This window comes from Ornithodoros turicata, chromosome 1 (assembly GCF_037126465.1).
Source record: "Ornithodoros turicata isolate Travis chromosome 1, ASM3712646v1, whole genome shotgun sequence".
NCBI classification, from domain to species: Eukaryota; Metazoa; Arthropoda; class Arachnida; order Ixodida; family Argasidae; genus Ornithodoros; species Ornithodoros turicata.
This window is the reverse complement of record NC_088201.1, coordinates 36,995,767-37,015,788: the sequence shown is the minus strand read 5'-3', so window position 1 is coordinate 37,015,788 and position 20,022 is coordinate 36,995,767. Positions and strand designations below refer to the sequence as shown.

Below are 20,022 nucleotides of genomic sequence, written 5' to 3'. Positions count from 1 at the left end.
CACATGGTGACGTGCGTCCTGGCGCTCGTCGTGTGTCTATCGTGAAGGTGAAGGAGGGTGTTTCGCGCACGGGAGATTCGGGGGCTGTTGTAGCGTCGCGAGTTCGCTACGGTTGTACTGATTGTGCGAAAACGGTTTTCGGTCGCCTAACATTTTATACGGACCTGAAACAGAAAGTTGTCTGCTTTTGAGATCCCATGGTAAAATGGAAATACGATGAAGCGGTATAGTGAAATAGTAAAAAGGGGGTTTAGTTAAGTTTAGCAACGCGGTAGAGTATCGCCCCTGGCGCTGAAACTTCCCATTCATCACCATAAATAAAGTTGTTGTTGTTCTTCTCTTTGAAAAAATTGTGCCAACACTTTGTAGTCACATGGTTGCAATGCCAACTGACGAGGTTGCAAGGAGCAGACTATCCACTACCATTTATCCTCAACTGATTGCAAGAATGTGTGTCCAGTGAAACAGCACTACCAGGACGGGATGAAACAGAGGGCAAACCGCTTCATCGTATTTCGATTTTAATTAGCGTGGGATTTCCCATGCGTTAGGCAAGCAGGCGAAGGAAGTAGTAGAAGAGTTGCACTAAAACCCACAACCGATAAAAAGATTTAACGGCTTTCACCAGGAAGCCCACCCCCGGAAACTGTGACACCAAACATAGGAATCAATTTGCTCGATGCAGAAGAAATGTGATTTACAAAATTCCCCTCTCCTGTGGCTAATGTTATGTGGGCCACACAGGAAGATGTGTAGTGGACCGACTGTGTGACCACACCCAGGCTGTGAAAAATTATGATAGAACTTCGGAGTTGGCGAAACATGTGGCAAGCTGCTCGAACTGCATAACTTGCTTTGATGAGACCTGTTGTCTACAATATGTACGGCTTGGCACAAAAATTTGCAGAACACCGGGGTGTCGCATTTCTGCATTGGTGCCACACACTAGCGACAAACAGGAGCACACACAAGCACTGAGAGATGGATAGAATAGCCGGACACCAGTTTCTTATTCTGTAATTGCTAAGCTATCAGCTAAAATATCAGCCAAGATATCACTTAAAATATCAGCTAAGATATCAGTTAAAATATCAGCTAAGATATCAGTTAAAATATCAGCTAAGATATCAGTTAAAATATCAGCTAAGATATCAGTTAAAATATCAGCTAAAATATCATCTAAGATATCACTTAAAACATCAGCTAAGATATCAGTTAAATATCAGTTAAAATATCAGCTAGGATATCAGTTAAAATATCGGCTAATGTATGAGTTCAAATAGCAGCTAAGGTATCAGATAAGATATCAGCTATCAGTTAAAATAGCGGCTAAAATAGCAGCCAAGATATCACTTAAAATATCAGCTAAAATATCAGTTAAAATATCATCGAAGATCACTTAAAACATCAGCTAAGATATCAGCTAAAATATCAGTTAAAATAGCCGCTAAGATATCAGCTAAGCTACCAGCTAAAATAGCAGTTAAAATAGCTGCTAAGATATCAGCTAAGCTATCAGCTAAGCTATCAGCTAAAATATCAGCTAAGTTATCAGCTAAATATCAGCCACGATATCACTTAAAATAGCAGCTAAACTATCAGCTAAAATATCAGCTAAATATCAGCCACGATATCACTTAAAATAGCAGCTAAGCTATCAGCTAAGATGGCAGTTAAAATATCAGCTAAAATATCTAAGATATCACTTAAAATATCAGCTAAGTTATCAGCTAAATATCAGCCACGATATCACTTAAAATAGCAGCTAAGCTATCAGCTAAGATATCAGTTAAAATATCAGCTAAAACATCAGCTAAGATATCAGCTAAAATATCAGTTAAGGTATCAGCTAAAATATCAGTTAAAATAGCAGCTAAGATATCAGTTAAAATATCAGTTGAAATATCAGCTGAGATATCACTTAAAATATCACCTAAGATATCAGTTAAAATATCAGCTAAAATATCATCTAAGATATCACTTAAAATATCAGCTAAAATGTCAGCTATCAGTTAAAATAGCAGCTAAGATATCAGCTAAAATGTCAGCTAAAATATCAGTTAAGGTATCAACTCTTTCTGATATCTAGTAGGTGGCGGCTCTGGTGATGAAGTACGCCAGTGCCGTGTTCCATAAACTTTTGTCCCAAGCTGTGCATGATAAGAAGCAGAGAATCTTCCTCGTAGCGGTGTGCATAGAAACAAGAAAAAAAAAAGAACAAATTTTAGAATGTTTCACTGGACTCACATCAGCCGTAACAGTTCAAATTCAAAATGCAAGGTCTGTGTTATACTGACATGGCAGGAAGTCTTCCTTCAGCTATATTTGATTTCTACAAATTAATTCAAACTTTCTGTTTGTACAAAAATGCACACAAAGTGCTTTTACTACTCGAAGTATGTAGTAACTAAGTAACTTAAGTACTACTCTGCGTAAGTAAGTTACTACTCTAGCTCAGGCTGTTGCATAATATATTTGTCTCCATAATATGTTTGCTTTTTGTTGATTAGTGTTCTTGTATTCTCATTAGACTTCTGATGAGACTTATGGCTCTGAGCAAAAAAAACAAACAAGATAAAAACATGGCCATTCATGCTAACTTGACCGCTATCAGTGCCTGCCCGTGCTTAAAATAGTTTACTGTGCAGACAGTTTGCTGCATGGACTAGAGTCCCTTGTGATGAAATCTGAGCTTAGCAACTCTTTTCAGGGCTACACACCACTCCATCTGGCAGCTATGTTTCAACATCATCACATCACTGAGCTACTTACGACAACTTATGGTAAGATGAAGTAGTAGTGAAGTTGAGCTCACATTAAGAAAGTTTTAATGCTCGGCATTGACTTCAAGTGTTTCTCTCCAGGAGCTGACCGAAACATTCGTGACCACAGTGGTCGTAAAGCAGAACAGTACTTAGCAGGAGTTGGGTCACTCTGTAAGAATGAAGGCAAAAAGACTCAGCAGCCATGTAAGCACCCCAATCCTCCCTTGCACCCATCGGATCACAGCTCTGTTGGGGGGGCTGGGAACCCCATGAGCTCTCCTGGTGCCACCAAACAAAAGGGTCTCTCTCGCAGTCAGTCATTCCTGAGCCAAACATTCCGCAGGGCAACACGGCCAAATGTAGGCATTAGAGCATCTGCAAGACCACGTATCAAGTCTATGTTTCAATAACACCTGCACTGAGATCATGCTAATGATCTCTTTTCATTGGCCACATAAATTTTGTGAATGTGCAATGGGCTTTCTGGCTTTCTGCAGTTTCATTTCTTTCTTTTTTTTTTTTTCCCTCCTTTTCTGCCTGTTGGCAAGGCTTGCTGTGGTAAAGCAGATTGCGTGTGGTCTGGAATGAAATGTGTACAAGAGCTTCATTTGTGTACATGTGCTACTGAGGATGAATGTGCCTACAACGGAAGGGCTTACTCTGTACTTACCATCAAGCATCTTCAAACTTGCAGCGGTATTGTACTAGAATTCACTCTATGTCGAAGTTGGAGTATGATATTTGAGAATTTACAAGGACAAGAGGATAGCAAGTTATATTTATTTTACAACTTGGCTCCGCGTGTAGAACAATTGGTTTTGTTTGACAGTGGATACGTGCAATAGCACACCATGTTAATCCTCATAAAGTAACTTATCTACAGATTTTTAAATATATTTTGACTAGGTTGTAATCATGCAAATTATGCAAACAATTTGTTTGAACATTATTACTATGGTGATAGTCAGCTTGTATTTGGAAAGTAGCAACATGTTTTGTCTTTCTATTCCAAGAATTTGTATCATCAAAGATAATGATTTTAAGTTTGGCCCTTTATTCTGTATTTAGTTCCTGGCATGTTATGCCTGCATACAAATTTGAAAACACATTTAGGACTTGCATTTATTTAGGTTTTGCATGCGATACAGAACAAAGCAAAATGTCCTTTGCTGCATATGTCTTCAAGTGTCATCTACCTCAAGTGTTTGCATATGAACAGCAATACATGTTCGTAGGTCAATAGGTGTACATTGATGCGGCAAAAGTTTTGCAACTGTGTCCAACAGGACAAAACACCGTGAATGCATTGTTGCATTGTTTTCCAAAATGTGGTTATTGTTGACCTGCATGGCTACTGGAAAGCTATACGAAAAGTGCCTGTAACATGGCTGGATGGAGGATAAGGGTGATCTTTGATGTAGACTGGGACAGATCGTTTTAGATGCACAGTGGTCAAGATGATTTCTCTGTGTTTTGGATGTTGGTTTACATGCCACGTCACATGCTACACAGTACTGTCCGTCCAAATGTTGCATTCCATTATTTTTATGCCTTTTGCACGTATACACAGTAACGATATCTGCCTTGTACACTCTGATGTGGACTCATAGTTTATGAGGACATTGTCCTTTTATGGATATTATATGCCTCTTACTCGCACTACATAGTTAGGACCTAAAGTGTTGGCCACCTTTGATTCACTATCCCAACCAACTTTATCTTGGAATCTGAACATTTCTGCTTGTACCAAACAAGACAGAAAATTTGTCAAATGGGGGACTCATAGCCACACAGTACATGGCTATACAGTAATTCAGAGAAGCATAATGGGCTTTGGGAATTAAGAATCCCATCCAAGCTCACGTTAAGTGCAGCACTGAACAATATGGGCAACAGCATTTCACTAAAATGTTGTTCATATGGTGTGGGATATCCCTTAATGAACATCTCAGTTTTTGCTGCAGTACATCTTGTCACTTTAGATGTATAATATAGCCCTTCATGTTTTTTTGTTGTTTTTTTCTTCTTTTTTTTTTACCTTGTGCTTGGAACGTTTCAGGGGTCTGCAACGTTGTAAGATCAGTGCCAGATTGCACGAACATTGAGGAGATTCCTCAGTAGCTTTGGCAGTCTTTTAGATACGAGCCATTGTTGAGGACTGTAGCACATGACCGAAGCACTACGGACGCTTTTGGAGACACCACTGAGGAATCTCCTCAACATTCATGCAAGTGGGCCCAGGTGAGGGTGAACTTGAAAATTTGTCACACATGCAAGGCTGAGGTGAGGCTGTATCGTGTCTGGGGGTGAATTGCAAGAGTAATGTCAAGGGCTTGGTGGGGGGCATGAAGGTGAGGTGCAGTCATGTTCTGTTTTATTTATTAGGGCAGGTTGAATCTGATTTGAAAAGTATGAAGGTGACAATGTATTAGCAGTTTGCAGGGTGTGTGCAGAGAAAGTGTACCCATGTTTGCGCATGTAACACATTATGGGTATACTTTACCTGCACACAGCCAGTATTTGCAGCACCTTCTGCATGAAACACACTGTATTTTACTTCTCCTTGGTACATGCACAGTATGAAATCTGCCATAACATGTACTGCACGTGTGAATTAGCCTAAAAAATGAAGACATTCCTGTTTGTCACTCGCTACATTGCTTGTAGCATGTGTAGACATGAGCCTTTCCCATTTGCAAAATCATCCAGATTCCAATCCAACTGATCAGATTACTTACCATAATCAGGTCAAATAGAAAGAAAAATTGCCTCTTCGAATCAGAAAGCTGTGATCATGAAGGGATCTCTGTTACATATTTCTCCGCATTGGTAAAGCCTTCAAATCAGGCAATATTCAACCACATGAAAGCGGAATGGGCTGACGGCACTGCTATCATAGCATAGCATTGCATCACAATATCATGTTCAGACAGTCATAATAGATTCACTCTCATGTTGGTAAAAATGAAAGTTAATTACTACAAGGTGAGGTCTGTCCCCTATCTACTGATTTCTATAAAACTTTTGGGCTATTTATACCAACAAAATTGAGGTGTATATGACAGTTGTGAGGTAATTTGCAACTCTCTGGCCTAGTTATAAGAAACCAAAGAACAGTCCCCTTTTATAAGCAATCTATATTTTTCAGAGAATATTTAATTACACTACAAATTATATGGGGAAGCCATATGTAGGAGTTTATTTTTATGCTCACCTCTGAAGTGTTTGTGTTGACACTTTAGAAACAAGTGGGTCCATTGAAAATGGTTGTACTTCCAAGGTTGTGAAGTACTCAAATGTGTCTGTTCCTGTCCTTTCTCTTTCTCTCTCTCTCTCTTTTCCTTTTTTTGACACTCATTTAAGCTTCCAGCTTACGGTGGGCAACTTGGCGACATACTTACGGTATTTCATTATGTTCAGTTTCATGTATTTAATGTTCTGTTCATTGAAGGATGTGTGTGATTCTAGCTTCCTTTCTAAATTTTGTTCTGAACAATTTATGTTTTCAGAACAAAGTTTTGCCATAACGTGTTGTACTAACCTAAGTGTGCCATCTTTAGTTTGTCGCTCATTGTTGACTGATTTTGATGTGGTTTCACAAGACAATGAATTGATACCCCCTTCCTCCACTTACTACATACGTCTGTCTTCGTATGATAGTTTTGTCACATATCCAGCTCTTACGAGAAGATCTTTGCACTAGTGGTTTTTTTGTTGGTTTTCTTTTCTTGTTGTTCTCTACATTGTTGTAGCATGGTTTACTTTCACCTAAGGGAATTTGTAGGTATTTCAGCTGAAAATTGTCTAGGGACACAGTAGCTCACTACCACCAGCTTCAGGTGATGATGGTACTATATGGCATTTTGTATCACTTTATCTCGTCTTGAAAAAAGAATGTGATCATTCATTTAGGTGTATCACTAAAACGGTTTAATCTCCTAGCAGGACAGTGGTACCGTACTGGATGATGATACAGGATAGTGATATGATATATGATTAATTATATGCCCATTTATAAACTGTTCTTAAAAGTAAGTGTTGCACGAAAGGTTTTAACCACTGCCAGGTCATAGTATTAGTGGAAAAACAAACTTTTCAGACTGTGATGGCATTTTTCCATGTTTGTCCCATAAAGTATAAAAAATTATACTTTTATTTTTTAGACAAAACCCATCCATTGCACCACTACTTAGTGTCCACATCCAAGCCTATATGTGACGACACCAGAGAACCAACAAATTTTTTAGCCTTTTTTGTTTTTGTTTTTAGTAGTGCAATGCCCTGTGTATCAGAAGAAGCAATAGGGAACTTTTTCTGGATGCATTCCAGTGGATTTCATGCAATGTGTGCATACAAGTTCCCAATGCTATCATGTGTTGACAAAACTAAACCGTTTGTTTGTTACCTTGTGTTTTCAGAAAATGTATTGTATACCCCATAGTAGCGTGCAGCATAGTAGTTTGCATCATTGTAGGAACCACTTCACTTGTTGCATTTCTATGTTCAAGCAGACTCAAAATATTTTATGAATCACAGTGTTTCTGGGGTATCTCCAGGGTTTTGGGCTCGCAAAGGAATTAACACCATCATTACAAAAAGAGAAAAAGAGACATCAATATGACAAAAACTCCAGAAACAATTCAGCTCCATCAGAAACCCAGTGCGTGTCTTAAGTTTCAGTAACTGCTAGGAACTGTCTCTATTTTGTTATAACAATATGAGTGGGGACGAGACCACACCCTTACGAATACAGTTCCTACAGTGGATGATGTGCAATTCGCATAGTTTGATTTCTTGTAGTCGCTGCAAAGTTATTTGTGTGTTTCATTTTGGGCATACATCTATATGCGACACAAAATGCAAAAAACAAAGCTGGATTTCTTTACCACATTAAAATAAGCAACACTACTAAAGTATCATGTTACTTTTGAGCAATGAAATCTTCAGCCCAAAAGAGAAAGTCTGGGTGTGTGAGAGGTTTGTAGGGGAGGGATAACCACCATAGGTCTCCTTGCTCCCTTGCTCCAGGGTATGCACCTGAAGAAATGTAGAAATTATTGTAACATACTTGTAACAGAACAAGTTGTTTACATATCATCGATTTACAACTAGCATTCCTCCATGGGATGTTCTGAAGTATGCATCAAAAGTGATTGTTTTGGTATTTTGCAATAAATCTGTGCCACAGTCCCCATTCTCTATTGATTTTCTTTCAATGGGAATTATACTGTGTGCTTATTCTTCTTAAGACATTAATCTGGAAATACAATATCTCTCTACATCTTTGGAAAAGAAGCTCCGTTTGCCTAACTGGATGAGTACCCAGGTAAGAAAATGTGCATCTGCCGCTGTATATCCACACATGCTTTTGTAATGTTGAAAAGAACATGTGTATCACATCTGCATCTGTTCAGTATGTTCTGTCTATCTCCATCCCAACCATAAGCTGCTTGTCTTTGTTCAGCACATGCTGCAATCTTGGCAGCACATCATCTGATCATCTAATCACTTCAACACCCATGGTAGCTTCTGGTGGCACGTGGTAGAGGTTGCACATTTCATGGAGGCGTTGTGTGTGCCAACTTTGGGAGTGATTTTTTTCCCCTTTGTTTTGAGGTGCTGCTATTCTTTACAGTTCTTCTACACTCTCTCTTTTTGCTGCATGCAATGAAATGCGGATGGATGCATTGTGGCTATCGATGTGCACGGCTCAACTGGTAGCAGGGTGGAACCCTTGAGACAGTGCTGTAAATTGAATGTAGGGAATAGCCATTTGAGCAGCCATGAGAAAGTCTGCCTGTCTTTGAGCACTATAGTTACAACATTTAGTTATGAGGTGTACAGCATACTTGGCAGTGGGCTATGGCAGAAGAAGATCAGCTTGTTTATGGTGCTAAAAATAAGGTTTGACTACTACTTATCATTATCTCATTGTTTGATGGCTATTGTTAATATATTGCATGGTTGTTCCAGTAGACAAAATCTGTGTTACAAACCTTTAGTATTGATGATTGTGATATGTAATTCATATCTACCACCAATGTAAAATGTTGCTTTTTATGTGTGTGTGTGTGTGTGTGTGTGTATTGGCACATGTGTAGAGGTGAGCAGGTGCATTCAAAGTGCGCAAGGTTGTTGAGAGACCGTGCTGAGGATACTCATTCTTGTACTGTTTTAAAATGCAGCAGCTACTTGCACAACAGAGAAAGATATTGGCTTCATGCGCATGGGATCATTCAACAGTCGGGTGAAACGAACTGCAGCAGCAATCACAGGCTCCTTTGGAAGCCAGAAGCTGAAACCCTGGGGGTCAGCGGATAGTGTTATGGACAATACAGTAAGTGTTTCATTGCTACAGATTTATATGAATTTTCTTGAATGGTGATTCTTTACAGTGACAGCACAAAACTTATTAATGGATGACTGCAAATATGCAAGTAAAAAAAAATGCTATTTTGCAGTGCTGTGGTGTTGCATGTGGTCATTGGTTGTCTCGGGACATAAGGTCACAAAATTGTCATTAGCATTTTATTTGATTTAGCAGTGGCCACTAGGCCTGTCAAGTTTCACATGGAAGCCAAAGCACATAACAGTACCCCAGATCCATGAACAGTCTTTATTGCAGGATTCAGCAGTTCACAAAATAGCAATGCTGTAAGCTTTGTAAATGGATGCACATTATTGAATGATGAGCTGTCTTGGGCATGTTTAGCTGCCGCCATGGCCACTGTGGCATTGCCTGCATCGTGCTTAGAAAAAATGCAAATTTTGCATTTTCTCTAATGCAAATTTTGCAAATATTTCTTATGCAAATATTTTGTGTGATTTAATGATCAGTAACTCCTCTTAAGTTGGGGGTGGCACTCCAGTGCTTTGTAATATGCCATAAAATGCATGTACATGTAAGCACGTACCCCTGAAAAAAAAATGTGCAAGATTATGCTAATTCCAAGTTACCCACCACTGCACCTGAGAAGTGTGAGTTAATTTTGCCAGCAAGAGAGAGTTTTCAATGAAATCTTGGCGCACACGTGTAAATAACACCTCTCAAAAGGCTGTGTAGCAGAGCCATTTTCCAGTACCCAGGTCAGATGTCTCCAAAACTAATGACAGGCTCACTTGCAGGTGTGCATTGGTATGCTTCCGCCAAAACATGCAGTGAAGAAAAAGAAATCAAAGAAGATTGAGCTTCCAAGGTAGGTGTTGGCCAAGTCCACGTTGTGCTCTCTGAATGCTGGGAATCAGTCACAACTTTGCATTTGTAAGCTCCTCTTGGAGGCCAATGGCTGGCTGTAGCAATGACTAGTACGGTTTCTGGTAAACGTGCAAAAGTGAAAGAAACCTGCTGGTAGAAAGCTTTGTAAGTTTCCTCTTACCAGTTAAAGGCTGCATGATGTCTTTTGTTAGAAGGGTTTGAGGCACAGCAAAATGCCTGTAATATATAGGGAACACTTATGTGTAGCACTAACGTGAATTTTATAACATCCCAGATGTAACTAGGGTTTGTAAAAAGTACTAAAGGATGCTGAACAAGCAGGCTTTTATGCTGTGGAAATTTTAAAAATATTGTTATTGTAAAGTAGGAACACAACTGTTAACATTTTCACATGATTTATTACCGGGTTTGGCTACAAAGCACAAGAGCAGTGTTGTTCTAATAATGCCAGAATTAGGCCCACCAATGTTTTTATGTACCTCAGTAACAAACCATTTTGAAATGGCATGCGGACAATGGTAACGGTCTGGTGGCATAATGATGCTTGCCATTCAGCAAATTCAGCCTTTCAGGTGATGGGTACACCATGGAAACCTTAGTCATACGTGTGATACTGACTGATATTTACTTTCAGTACATCACCTTCGAGCAAGCCATATAAGTATGCCTTTGGCCTCCCTGAATACTTTATACTTGTAACATGACAGTGAAGTATTTCCTCTTTAGAGGGCCATTCGCACAACTCATTGAGTCCTATTCTTCTTCTAGGGGTTGCATGTGCTGTTGGCTTCTGAAGTCACTTTCCGTATTCACAGTTGTAGTCTACAAAGTGTATGATAATTGAACAAGTTTTTTCTCAAGAAATGTCAATAACGTTATTTGAGTCAATAACATTAGTATTAATGTTTGTGGACACTTTAGCATTTTAGAGTTTACGCTGCCACATAATCGTTTTATATCATATTCATGGCATTTGTGTGGTCCACTATAACTGTTTTAAACATTAGTACCACAAGTATAAGCTGAAGGCTACAAATAACAATTTGGAGCTTTACGTCACACGACAATTATGCCTCTGTAGTTGGTCTATGAATTAATTCTGCCCACCTGAGGGTTAGGACCTGGGCAAGTGTTCCATCTGCTTTAAATATAATAACTTTTCTAGAATTGTGGAGGTTGACAACAATACAATGACAGGGGTGACACAATGACACAAGAGCACTAATGTTGCCACTTCACCTGCTTTGTAACTAATGTAAGTGCTTGGGAGCACCCAAAGTCATGCACATGTTTAGTACACTAAAATCCCTGCTTTCACAGTGTGTGGTGTGTAATTGAGAGCCCCTTTAACGTCCGTCACAGGTCATGACATGCCTATGCACTTGTACAATGCAGCTTAATTGCTGGTGTCCTGCTGGCTGCATGTGATGTGCATATAGATGAAGACCCTCGACCTTTTCACTCCTGCAGATTTCATGTACTACTCCAGCTATAGCTGGTTTACAGTGCCTGACTTATGGGAAGTTGAACAGTAGTATTTGAAAAATTGGTTCTACTTAACTTTGTTGGACAAAAGAATGTCTTCTTTAGAACCTATAAGCTGAACCTTTTTTTAAGCTGAACAAATATATCATAAAATTCTTCATCTGCACGTACATTATGAGTGCTACTTGGGAGAAATAGTTTATTTAGCCTCAAATAGTTCAAATAGCCTCATTTTGTGGCTATGTCCACACAGATCCACCAGTGGCGTAGCCAGGGGAAGGGTTTAGGAGGTTCAACCCCCCCCCCCCCCCCCCCGAAATCGTATACCCTTGGTAGTGCATTTGGGAGAGGGAAACGAGAGTGAAATCCTCCTCCCCCATGTAAAGTCCCCATAGAACCCCACCCGCAATATTTTTCTGGCTACACTGCTAGTCTCCACATATCACGAAAGGTAATAACAAAATGTAATAGCACCAGCTTCTGTAGATTACTTGGTACATAGCTGATCGCAAGGCATGCCGGTTCAAGCCCTGTTGAGGACGCCAACAATTTGGAGGCATGATACAAATTGTATGTACCTGTGTCACACAGGCACTCTGAAATAATAGTCAAGTGGCTTTCAATATTCCCGAATCCTGATTTGGACTCGAATGCGTTATTGCACTGCTACATGCACAAACAGATGGCTGTGTGAAGCTCATCTCTCTTCCAAGCGGTTGCCGCACATTCTTGTGTTAACACAAAAAATCTAGCTGTTCCAATTAACTTCCAATTTGCAACTGTGTCAAATTTGCATATCATTTGCTCGACTCATTTGCATATGAAAACTCAGCAATATATATCTCAAAGTATGTGCTCATTTCAGGACATTTAAACAAGCAGGTACCATAATTTCTCTGCAGCTTATCCACTGGTATGGCTTATCTGATTACTATTTTGCCCTGGTATTTTCCCCGTACCTCGGTTTTAACGAAAGGGCCGACAGTGTCTCTGGAACAGCACCGCCCTGCCAATGCACAAACAATGCGTAACAGTGGCGCATCCAACTTCGAGTAGACTGACCTTCCTGGTGCCTTCCCCCAAGCAGCTTTAACGAAAGTGGTAACAGTGATTCGTGCCTTCTGGAAGGCCACTGACCTGTCGATCCATGAAAAACACAAAACAAGGGCACAATCCGATTGTGGTAGAACACTACAACTGACCTCCTTTGTTGTACACCATGCCGACCCTGGACCACAGGGTTTATGGCCTTCTCTATGGTCTCCTTTGTCGCACAAATCAGTGCGTCATATTGCCTGTGGCTGATCTGCGAGTGTGGCTTATACATGTGAAATTACGTTACTTAAATAATGCGGCGGAATTTAAATAATGACTGCCTCCAAGTCTCCTATCTTGCATTTCTCCGAAAACATCTAATTAATAAGTTAGATGAATTTTAGGTAATTGGTCACCCAGTAGTTACATACATACTTTCCCACAAGATGTCCGCTTGGCCGCGTAACACACCTATAAAAACCACATCTGGGTAGCTCTCAGTTTTATTATACAAATTCCTGTAAAGGATATAAAAAATGCCCTGTATATTAATACAGTGCAGTACAGCAGAGTGGCGATCATATAAAAATAGTATATCTTGTGGACTAACTTCTTTACTTCATCATTCTTGTCTTCCTTAGAATGTTAATCCATATTAAAGCATATCATTTTGTCATTGCAGTTCAAGCAGTATGGAATCCCTGAAGTCAAAGCTCAGCATTACACCCAGTTTGGACTCTGACTCAGACAGTACCTGTGGATTTACTTCATGAATAACATACAAGTTTCAGTTGGGTAGAATCCGATTTGAATCCAGCTTTTAACTATGTCGCTTCAAACTTAATAATTAGTTATACACTAATTGTCCAATTGTTTTAGTCTGCCCTATCGGTGAACTTCTCATAGGTTAGTATTTTTCTACGTATGTCGTGCACGTAGATGTTCACACAATCACAAATGATGTGCCAAATGTGTGTTTAGAAAAACACATTCCCAGTGGTTTTATATTTTTCTGCAGTTTTATAGTTACTATTTTTAAGCTTTTGTAAGCCATGGTGATGGTCATGAAATTTAACAGAGAAATTTTATTTTACTTCTACCGTTGACTGATGTGCATTTATTCTTATGTGTTTTGTTGTGCACTAGTGAATATACAGAGGAGCTGATTGAGTGCTGTTACTTCTATCCCTTGTTTTGAGCTGAATCCTACTCCTGTAAGGCTGCCATATGTGCTCGCATTACTTGACACACCTGAATGATACAGATGTGCTGTATGCCTATCTGTTGCTTGTTGCTGGTATTCATCCTATGTTCATGCTAGTGAGGCATTCCATATTGGTGCACATTTTTTCTTCTTGGTTTATGTACATGATTTTACATTCCTTTTTTACATGGCTAAGAATTCTGTACAAGTAACTTGATTACTGGATAACTGATTAGGAGGTTTATGATGGCAAAATAAACTGCTCTGCTCTGCACATACCCAGCATTATACATCCCTCATCTCCATGTTTCCAAGGAACTTCCATGTTATGATTTCTGAAGTAATAAATGGGGCATGTTATATACTAAGTGAAAATTTTGTAGTATCCTATAGGCTTAATTAGAAGATAATACAAGCTACCTCAGCCACATAAATTGCACAAGACATTATGGAATGCGCACAAAAGATAAGGATGGGGGACAACACCGGCGCAACTCAGTTTAATGTGACCAAAAAAAACAAACACTCCCTTCGTCCCCATCCTTCGGCCTTGTGTGTTGTGCGCATTCCATAATGTCTTATGTATACCAACTAGCCCAACGTCTTTTGTTATATAAATTGCACTTATTGCTTGTGAATTGGATGGGTATTTCTGGGAAAACAAAGAGGAGGCTCAGGATTTTACCTTTGTGTGTGTACTATGTAATGCAGATGCATAACAAAATAATTAAAATTCACCCATAAGTGAAAAATGTCAACACACATGCATTTAATGTCAACACACACTGTGCAGCATGCTTGAGGGCAGTGATATGTCTTAATCAGTGCTAAATGAATACAAGCAGAAGACAAAGCACGAAGGAAACGCATCAATTGATGGTACCAGTTTATGATACTGCATTTCTGACAAACAGTTACCAAAGGAAAATAAGCTATGCTATGACACATCTGAAGTGGCATACTAGTATATTTATACAATGTGTGTCATTACTGAAGCCCTATTTATCCTGTACATTGGCTACAACATGGCTCCTTCCCAATAGATACATACATTTATGTTGAAATGCACCGAGCAAATTTTGATTCAAGTTGACTACAGGCAAATGAGTAGAATAAACTACTACAAGGGCTGCAATTACGTGGCCTGTGCAAATTGCATATAATAGCTCATGACATACCAATACAAATCTTTCACAACTTGCAGGATGCATACAACGTCACACATACTGTATCATACACCTTAAAACACCCGACACATGTCACCAGTATTTTTATGACGAGATAACAAAGGGAAATAAATTGTCATAAATCATCCTACATACTAGTGCCAAAACCTTGTGGAAGGTTGTGCATCTGACTTCAAGGTGAGCTGTTCTCCTGACTGAGTGGAGATGGTTTCTTAAGTTGATTGAAACAAGATAATCTCATTACTCCAGGTTCCATTATTAGATATGATGTAAGTACCATGACTATTCCATTAATTTTACTTGCTTCATGTATCATTACCCCACTACAGTGCTTTCATGTGTGTTGTCATGTCTTTCATACACCTGGGTTATGTCCACATCTGATACAAACCATAAAACATTTTAAGTGCAGTGCATGCTTTATAGCGACTACCCATTGACACTGAAGCTGTATTACTTGGTTGGGTTGTCAAGTATTCTCATGGCAAACATTAAATATAAGATGCATCACTTATGTCAAGCACCTTTGCAAAGCTAGACCTGCTTTTTTTTTATCCTTAAAATAGCCTAGACAATACCTGCTTTTTAATCCAAAGGTAATTTTGTGGTTTAATTCCCCATGGCACAAGATTTACATCTATTTTCCTCCTGGTCACAGTTCCCTCCCCCTTTCAACACCTCCACACCGCACTATTATGTCAACATACTACATAAAAATAAATAGAAATGTGAAAAATTACACTTTTATTTGTACAACCCTTATATTTTGCCCATTATCCAATCAGACTGATATAAAAGACAGCACATAACCCCTGATGATAAATTTTAAAGGGCTGTGACACTTCACCATGTAAGTGGCAGTTAGTTGCGTCGACGTGGACCTGCATTCTGAGCTTTACACTAAAATGGGTAATAGATGCATAGAACAATGGAATTTCGAACACTGAAACTAAACTGGCTGTGAAACATTAGGGCATCCTACGTGAGCAAGGCAGCCACGAGAGTGTTGACGTGCTTACAGAACTAATTGGAATAGCCTAATAATCGGCCTCAACTCCTGCGATCTTGGATCTGGCTTGTATCTTGCCTGCTACAACTCTGAATACTCCAGTGTACAGTACAATATGTGATGTCAGAGTGTCACAACCCTTTTAACCAATGTCAATAAGGTCAGAGGCTACTTAGTGAGACCTGTACCCTGTGTTCTTCACATAGATATTGAAGATAAACAATTGGCTGCCAAAGAAACAAAGCTGTAGGAAAGGGGGGGGGGGGGGTACATTCATGGGCATTTGTGACTTCCTTTACTTTATAAGTTATCAGTGCTTATAAATAGTGCATCACTTGCATTCAATGCAGGCAATTCACTTCACAGCAATTTTCGTGACATGTGCCTGTGGTAGGGTTGTGTTGTATCAATGGTGAGCTGCAATGCTAATAAACACACAACATATCATCAATGTTGCAGCTAATTTTTTCCCCTCCAAAGCAGCTTAAACACCAATAGGTGAAATAACATACCAACACAATTTTAAGGTGTTACCATCACCAAGAAATATGTTTTTATTTTGTAGCTGAGGGTTAAAACCACAGTAGGAGCTAAAAAGTAAAAAATGTATTACATCTATACATACACATTGTGCTCGTTTCATCCATTAAAACATTCAATGGAAGGTCTTAAATTAGACGATGTGCTGCAAACCACTTTTTGAAAGATTGATGCAGTCAATGCCGTCAATGAGAAATGAAATAACACTAAAACATGAGCAATTATACAGTATGGATGACAATGCTAACAAATGTATGCGGTGTCTGTACAGGTTATTTCCCTCACATCATTATTAAACGATACCTCATCAAGAGTTTCATACTGACTGACCATAAAAGCAAGCTCACTCTCCAAGTGGCAGTACACTATACATGGTTGTAGCAAATGATGACTAAGCTTCGTAAGCACCACTTAGCAATGAAAAATGAATGGCAAGGTGTGCTTCCAGATATGTCTGCTACCAGGAGAATTATGGACACATTTAAAAGTAGGGCAGACCCAGATCTCACACCAGTATACTGTCAACTATACAGTTGTACTCCTTGCCTCCCTGAAGTCATTTACATGAAGGTAAAAAAGTGAGGCCTCAGAATACCAGCTGATGCATCACTGATTTTACATGGTCCAGCACATGTTACATGCCCAGTGTAACAAACAACATCGGAAATGTTATGGAGCTCTAGCACAATAATTGTGTTCAGCTTGCCTGCTTCCATGTGCCATCCCACACTTTTTAAGTTGGACATACAGCATGCAGGATACATTTACACGATAACATCGCTCATGCTCTTCCACAATTCCACTACGAACAAGAGACGAGACAATTTTAAAATGAGATTTGTTAAAATCAATCCCCCAAGTATAAAATTAAGGTCCCTTGGGAGGTACTACTATGGCAGGAGTCATGGGGACCGGTGTGGGTGGGACTTGGAGACCTTCCCGCTCTTTATCAAGGCCAGGTCTATAACTTTCACGGAGGGCATCAAGGCGCTCGGGTGTTGGACCCCAGCGTGCGTAACCTGCATCATTCTGCAGGAAGATGACCTGAGTTCCATGAGCAGAGCGCACATTAACTTCCAGCCTGAAATAAGTGGGGCAGAGTAATTGTTACTACATGCAGTGAAACAGTGAGAAATGCATTTCAAATATATACCTTGGCATGATGTGTTGAAAGCCATGTCTATGCTCATGATCATAGGCAGGAATTAGCAACTGCTCTCGCTTGTATCTATTGGTAACAAGACAGGAACGGTTATTCGTCTCTGGCAGCCATTATGGAAAAACAGTGGACACAGGGTGTACACCTAATTTTTTTTTTTTTTTCTTCTATGGTTTTCAAAATGCAAAGCAACAACATCACAAAAACAATTAACTTTTCTTGTGCCAGTCATATTTTTGGTAGCATATCTCAGCAGGGCAGAAAAGTCGCTTCGGATGGAATAGAGCTCTGCACAGGCAGATTTTTGCGGGCCCGATCTGGCCAGAGTGCATCGAAAAATGGCCCGGCCCGGTGACTCAGCGAATACAGCCCAGCCTAGCATTTCCAGCCATGACTTTCGCGTTTCTAACACTTATCAAACAAATTTATAAGTAAATTTATAAGAGTAGGCAAGGCCACAAACATACAAGAACTGGCAGTTTAATATTACAACAGCATGAGACCAAATTAAATAAAGAACGCACGTGGGCAAGCGTGATATCTACAAGTTTTTGTGGAGGTAGAGGATGTTGTTGACAAACTCCTTCTCCCAATACCTACCCCTCTCACCGAGCATGATTGTGAAATATGTGAGGAGTCAGGAGTAATGTGAAGTGGTCTTGAGAAGATTCTAGAGGGTAGAATGATACGCATAATGCACTGTCCTTTGCTTGTTTTTATAAATATATGCAGAGGAATGACGCAAGCATGTGATGATATGAACAAATAGTAGTCCTCCATTGTCCTCCATTAGCTGCGTGAGCCGGCCGAGCCAGACTCTCTGAAACTTGTTTGTCAGCTCGGGCCCCGCCCGCAGTATTTTGTCGGGCCCAGGCCTGTGCAAGGCTCTAGGATGGAACTTTGCAGGAAAGGAGGGAGTTTTTGAGAAATTTCAGCAATATTGTGTTATCCAGTGTGTTGGAAGAAGTTGCAGGACGCATCACAAAAGCTGTGATGACCCCCCCCCATTGCCGAGTTCTTCTGTAATTAGGAGCTCTTGTATATGATGCTGTGCAGAAGCTGCTGCACAACAGATCAGCTCTACCTTGGTATTGTCATAATAGCATTGCAGAGGATGTGAGAATGATAAAATAGTAGAAATGCAGTTGAGCTGCTGGAGGAACTCCATACTGTAACAAAGCCTTTGGGCAAAAAAGTTTTCTGTGTTATCCGTTCCTCTTTTTTGCCCAAAGTCAGGCTTTTCTACAGTATGGAGGATGTGAGATGGTAGCACCTCACACTTCCCTAGCAATCTAGTGGGGTACAGCACTAATCAATGTCCATATTAAGGTGCCTAGTGATGAATTTCACATGCTCAGAATTGTGCCCAAACTTTGGGACCGACTCAGGGTCAGCAGGCCAATGGTGTGGAATTCACAAACTCACAGCCTTAATGTGTTTATTTGTGATCATGATTGAGTCTGTACAAGGTTACAGGTTGGGACAAAAGTTTACGGAACATGCGAGCGGCATACTTTTTCTTAGGCGCGACAACCTAGCAGTCGCCGGAAGCGGGTGAGCTCACATAGCGGTAGCTTCCACTTCCTAGGCACACCCAAGTGACACAGGAACTACCACAGTGTGTCGCTAACAGCGCACCCTTCCATCCGTCAAAAACAGTGAACTCTTCCAGCAGCCACTAGGGTGTCGCACCCAAGAAAAAGTATGTCACTCGCGTGTTCCGTAAACTTTTGTCCCGACCTGTACCTTCGGTAGGCCTGTCTCCGCCAGGCAAAGGTGTAGAGTCAGGTGGAATAGAGTAGAGTAGTAGTAGAGTAGGTATATTCAGTGTACCATGATGGTGAACTGATACTCTGATGAACAGAGAAGTGTGTCGAGAAGGTGCACAAATGTGACGCATTCAATGTTCCCAATTTGTTGCATTGCAAATGGTCATGAAAGACAGTACATTACACACAACCAAAGAGTACCCATGATTTGAATCACCTGATCTTTATTCTGAAGAGAGTCCAGCGCACTGAATTTATCCCCAAACAAAAAAGATTCAAACGTTCAAAAGGTGATAATTTTACAAATACTTCAAATTGTATTTCAATAGCTTGTGTTAAGAATGTAATTTAAAATTTACATAACAACCATATAGCACATGGGACAGTGCTGTACACTTTCAAGAGGATGAACAAATGAAGGGCACCTGCAAAACCACTTGAAACTGACTATAAGCACAATCTTGAAAGGCACAGTTTGTCAACATGTTCAGAGTCATCTACAATGAGCCACAGCAAGAATCCTACCACAAATATGAATGGTTTATACCACATGTGTGCATCTCAACCGCTCAATTAGAAACCTACAGGCATGCTGCAATATTTACGTCATAATGTATGTCTGTAATAAGTAATGTCTCTTGAATAAATAAATA

The 20,022-nt window shown here is 39.9% G+C and overlaps 2 protein-coding genes across 6 annotated transcripts in view; one reads left to right on the top strand and one right to left on the bottom strand.

The window, feature by feature from the left end:
- Nucleotides 1–2,323: 2,323 nt before the first annotated feature.
- LOC135378024 (ankyrin repeat domain-containing protein SOWAHA-like) lies at nucleotides 2,324–14,069 on the top strand. Of its 2 annotated transcripts, XM_064610849.1 has the most exons (6): nucleotides 2,324–2,783; nucleotides 2,865–2,969; nucleotides 8,951–9,102; nucleotides 9,891–9,961; nucleotides 10,616–10,642; nucleotides 10,750–13,172. In XM_064610849.1, exons 1-6 carry the CDS (start codon nucleotides 2,681–2,683, stop codon nucleotides 10,823–10,825), a joined length of 534 nt encoding a protein of 177 aa, XP_064466919.1. In that variant the 5' UTR covers nucleotides 2,324–2,680; the 3' UTR covers nucleotides 10,826–13,172. The 2 variants fall into 2 exon arrangements, with proteins under 2 accessions (XP_064466919.1, XP_064466920.1); XM_064610850.1 differs by lacking the exons at nucleotides 10,616–10,642; nucleotides 10,750–13,172 and adding an exon at nucleotides 13,184–14,069 and having other exon boundaries at nucleotides 2,336–2,783.
- Nucleotides 14,070–14,455: 386 nt separating this feature from the next.
- LOC135378018 (mRNA (2'-O-methyladenosine-N(6)-)-methyltransferase-like) overlaps nucleotides 14,456–20,022 on the bottom strand; it is a 109,079-nt gene continuing 103,512 nt past the window's right edge. For all 4 annotated transcript variants that reach the window (XM_064610836.1, XM_064610835.1, XM_064610834.1 and 1 more), the window contains 2 exons: nucleotides 17,595–17,669; nucleotides 14,456–17,522 (listed from right to left, as the gene is read on the bottom strand). In XM_064610836.1, the coding sequence (XP_064466906.1) occupies nucleotides 17,309–17,522; nucleotides 17,595–17,669 (289 nt within the window). In that variant the 3' untranslated portion in view covers nucleotides 14,456–17,308. The remainder of the gene's footprint in view (nucleotides 17,523–17,594; nucleotides 17,670–20,022) is intronic.

Bases quoted from the DNA above. Each gene is read 5' to 3' on its own strand.
- LOC135378024 (XM_064610849.1), top strand. From the start codon at position 2,681: ATGAAATCTGAGCTTAGCAACTCTTTTCAGGGCTACACACCACTCCAT. The intron at 9,962-10,615 runs GTAGGTGTTGGC...ATTTACTTTCAG, and splicing joins AAGAAGATTGAGCTTCCAAG to TACATCACCTTCGAGCAAGC. The intron at 10,643-10,749 runs GTATGCCTTTGG...TTCTTCTTCTAG, and splicing joins CCTTCGAGCAAGCCATATAA to GGGTTGCATGTGCTGTTGGC.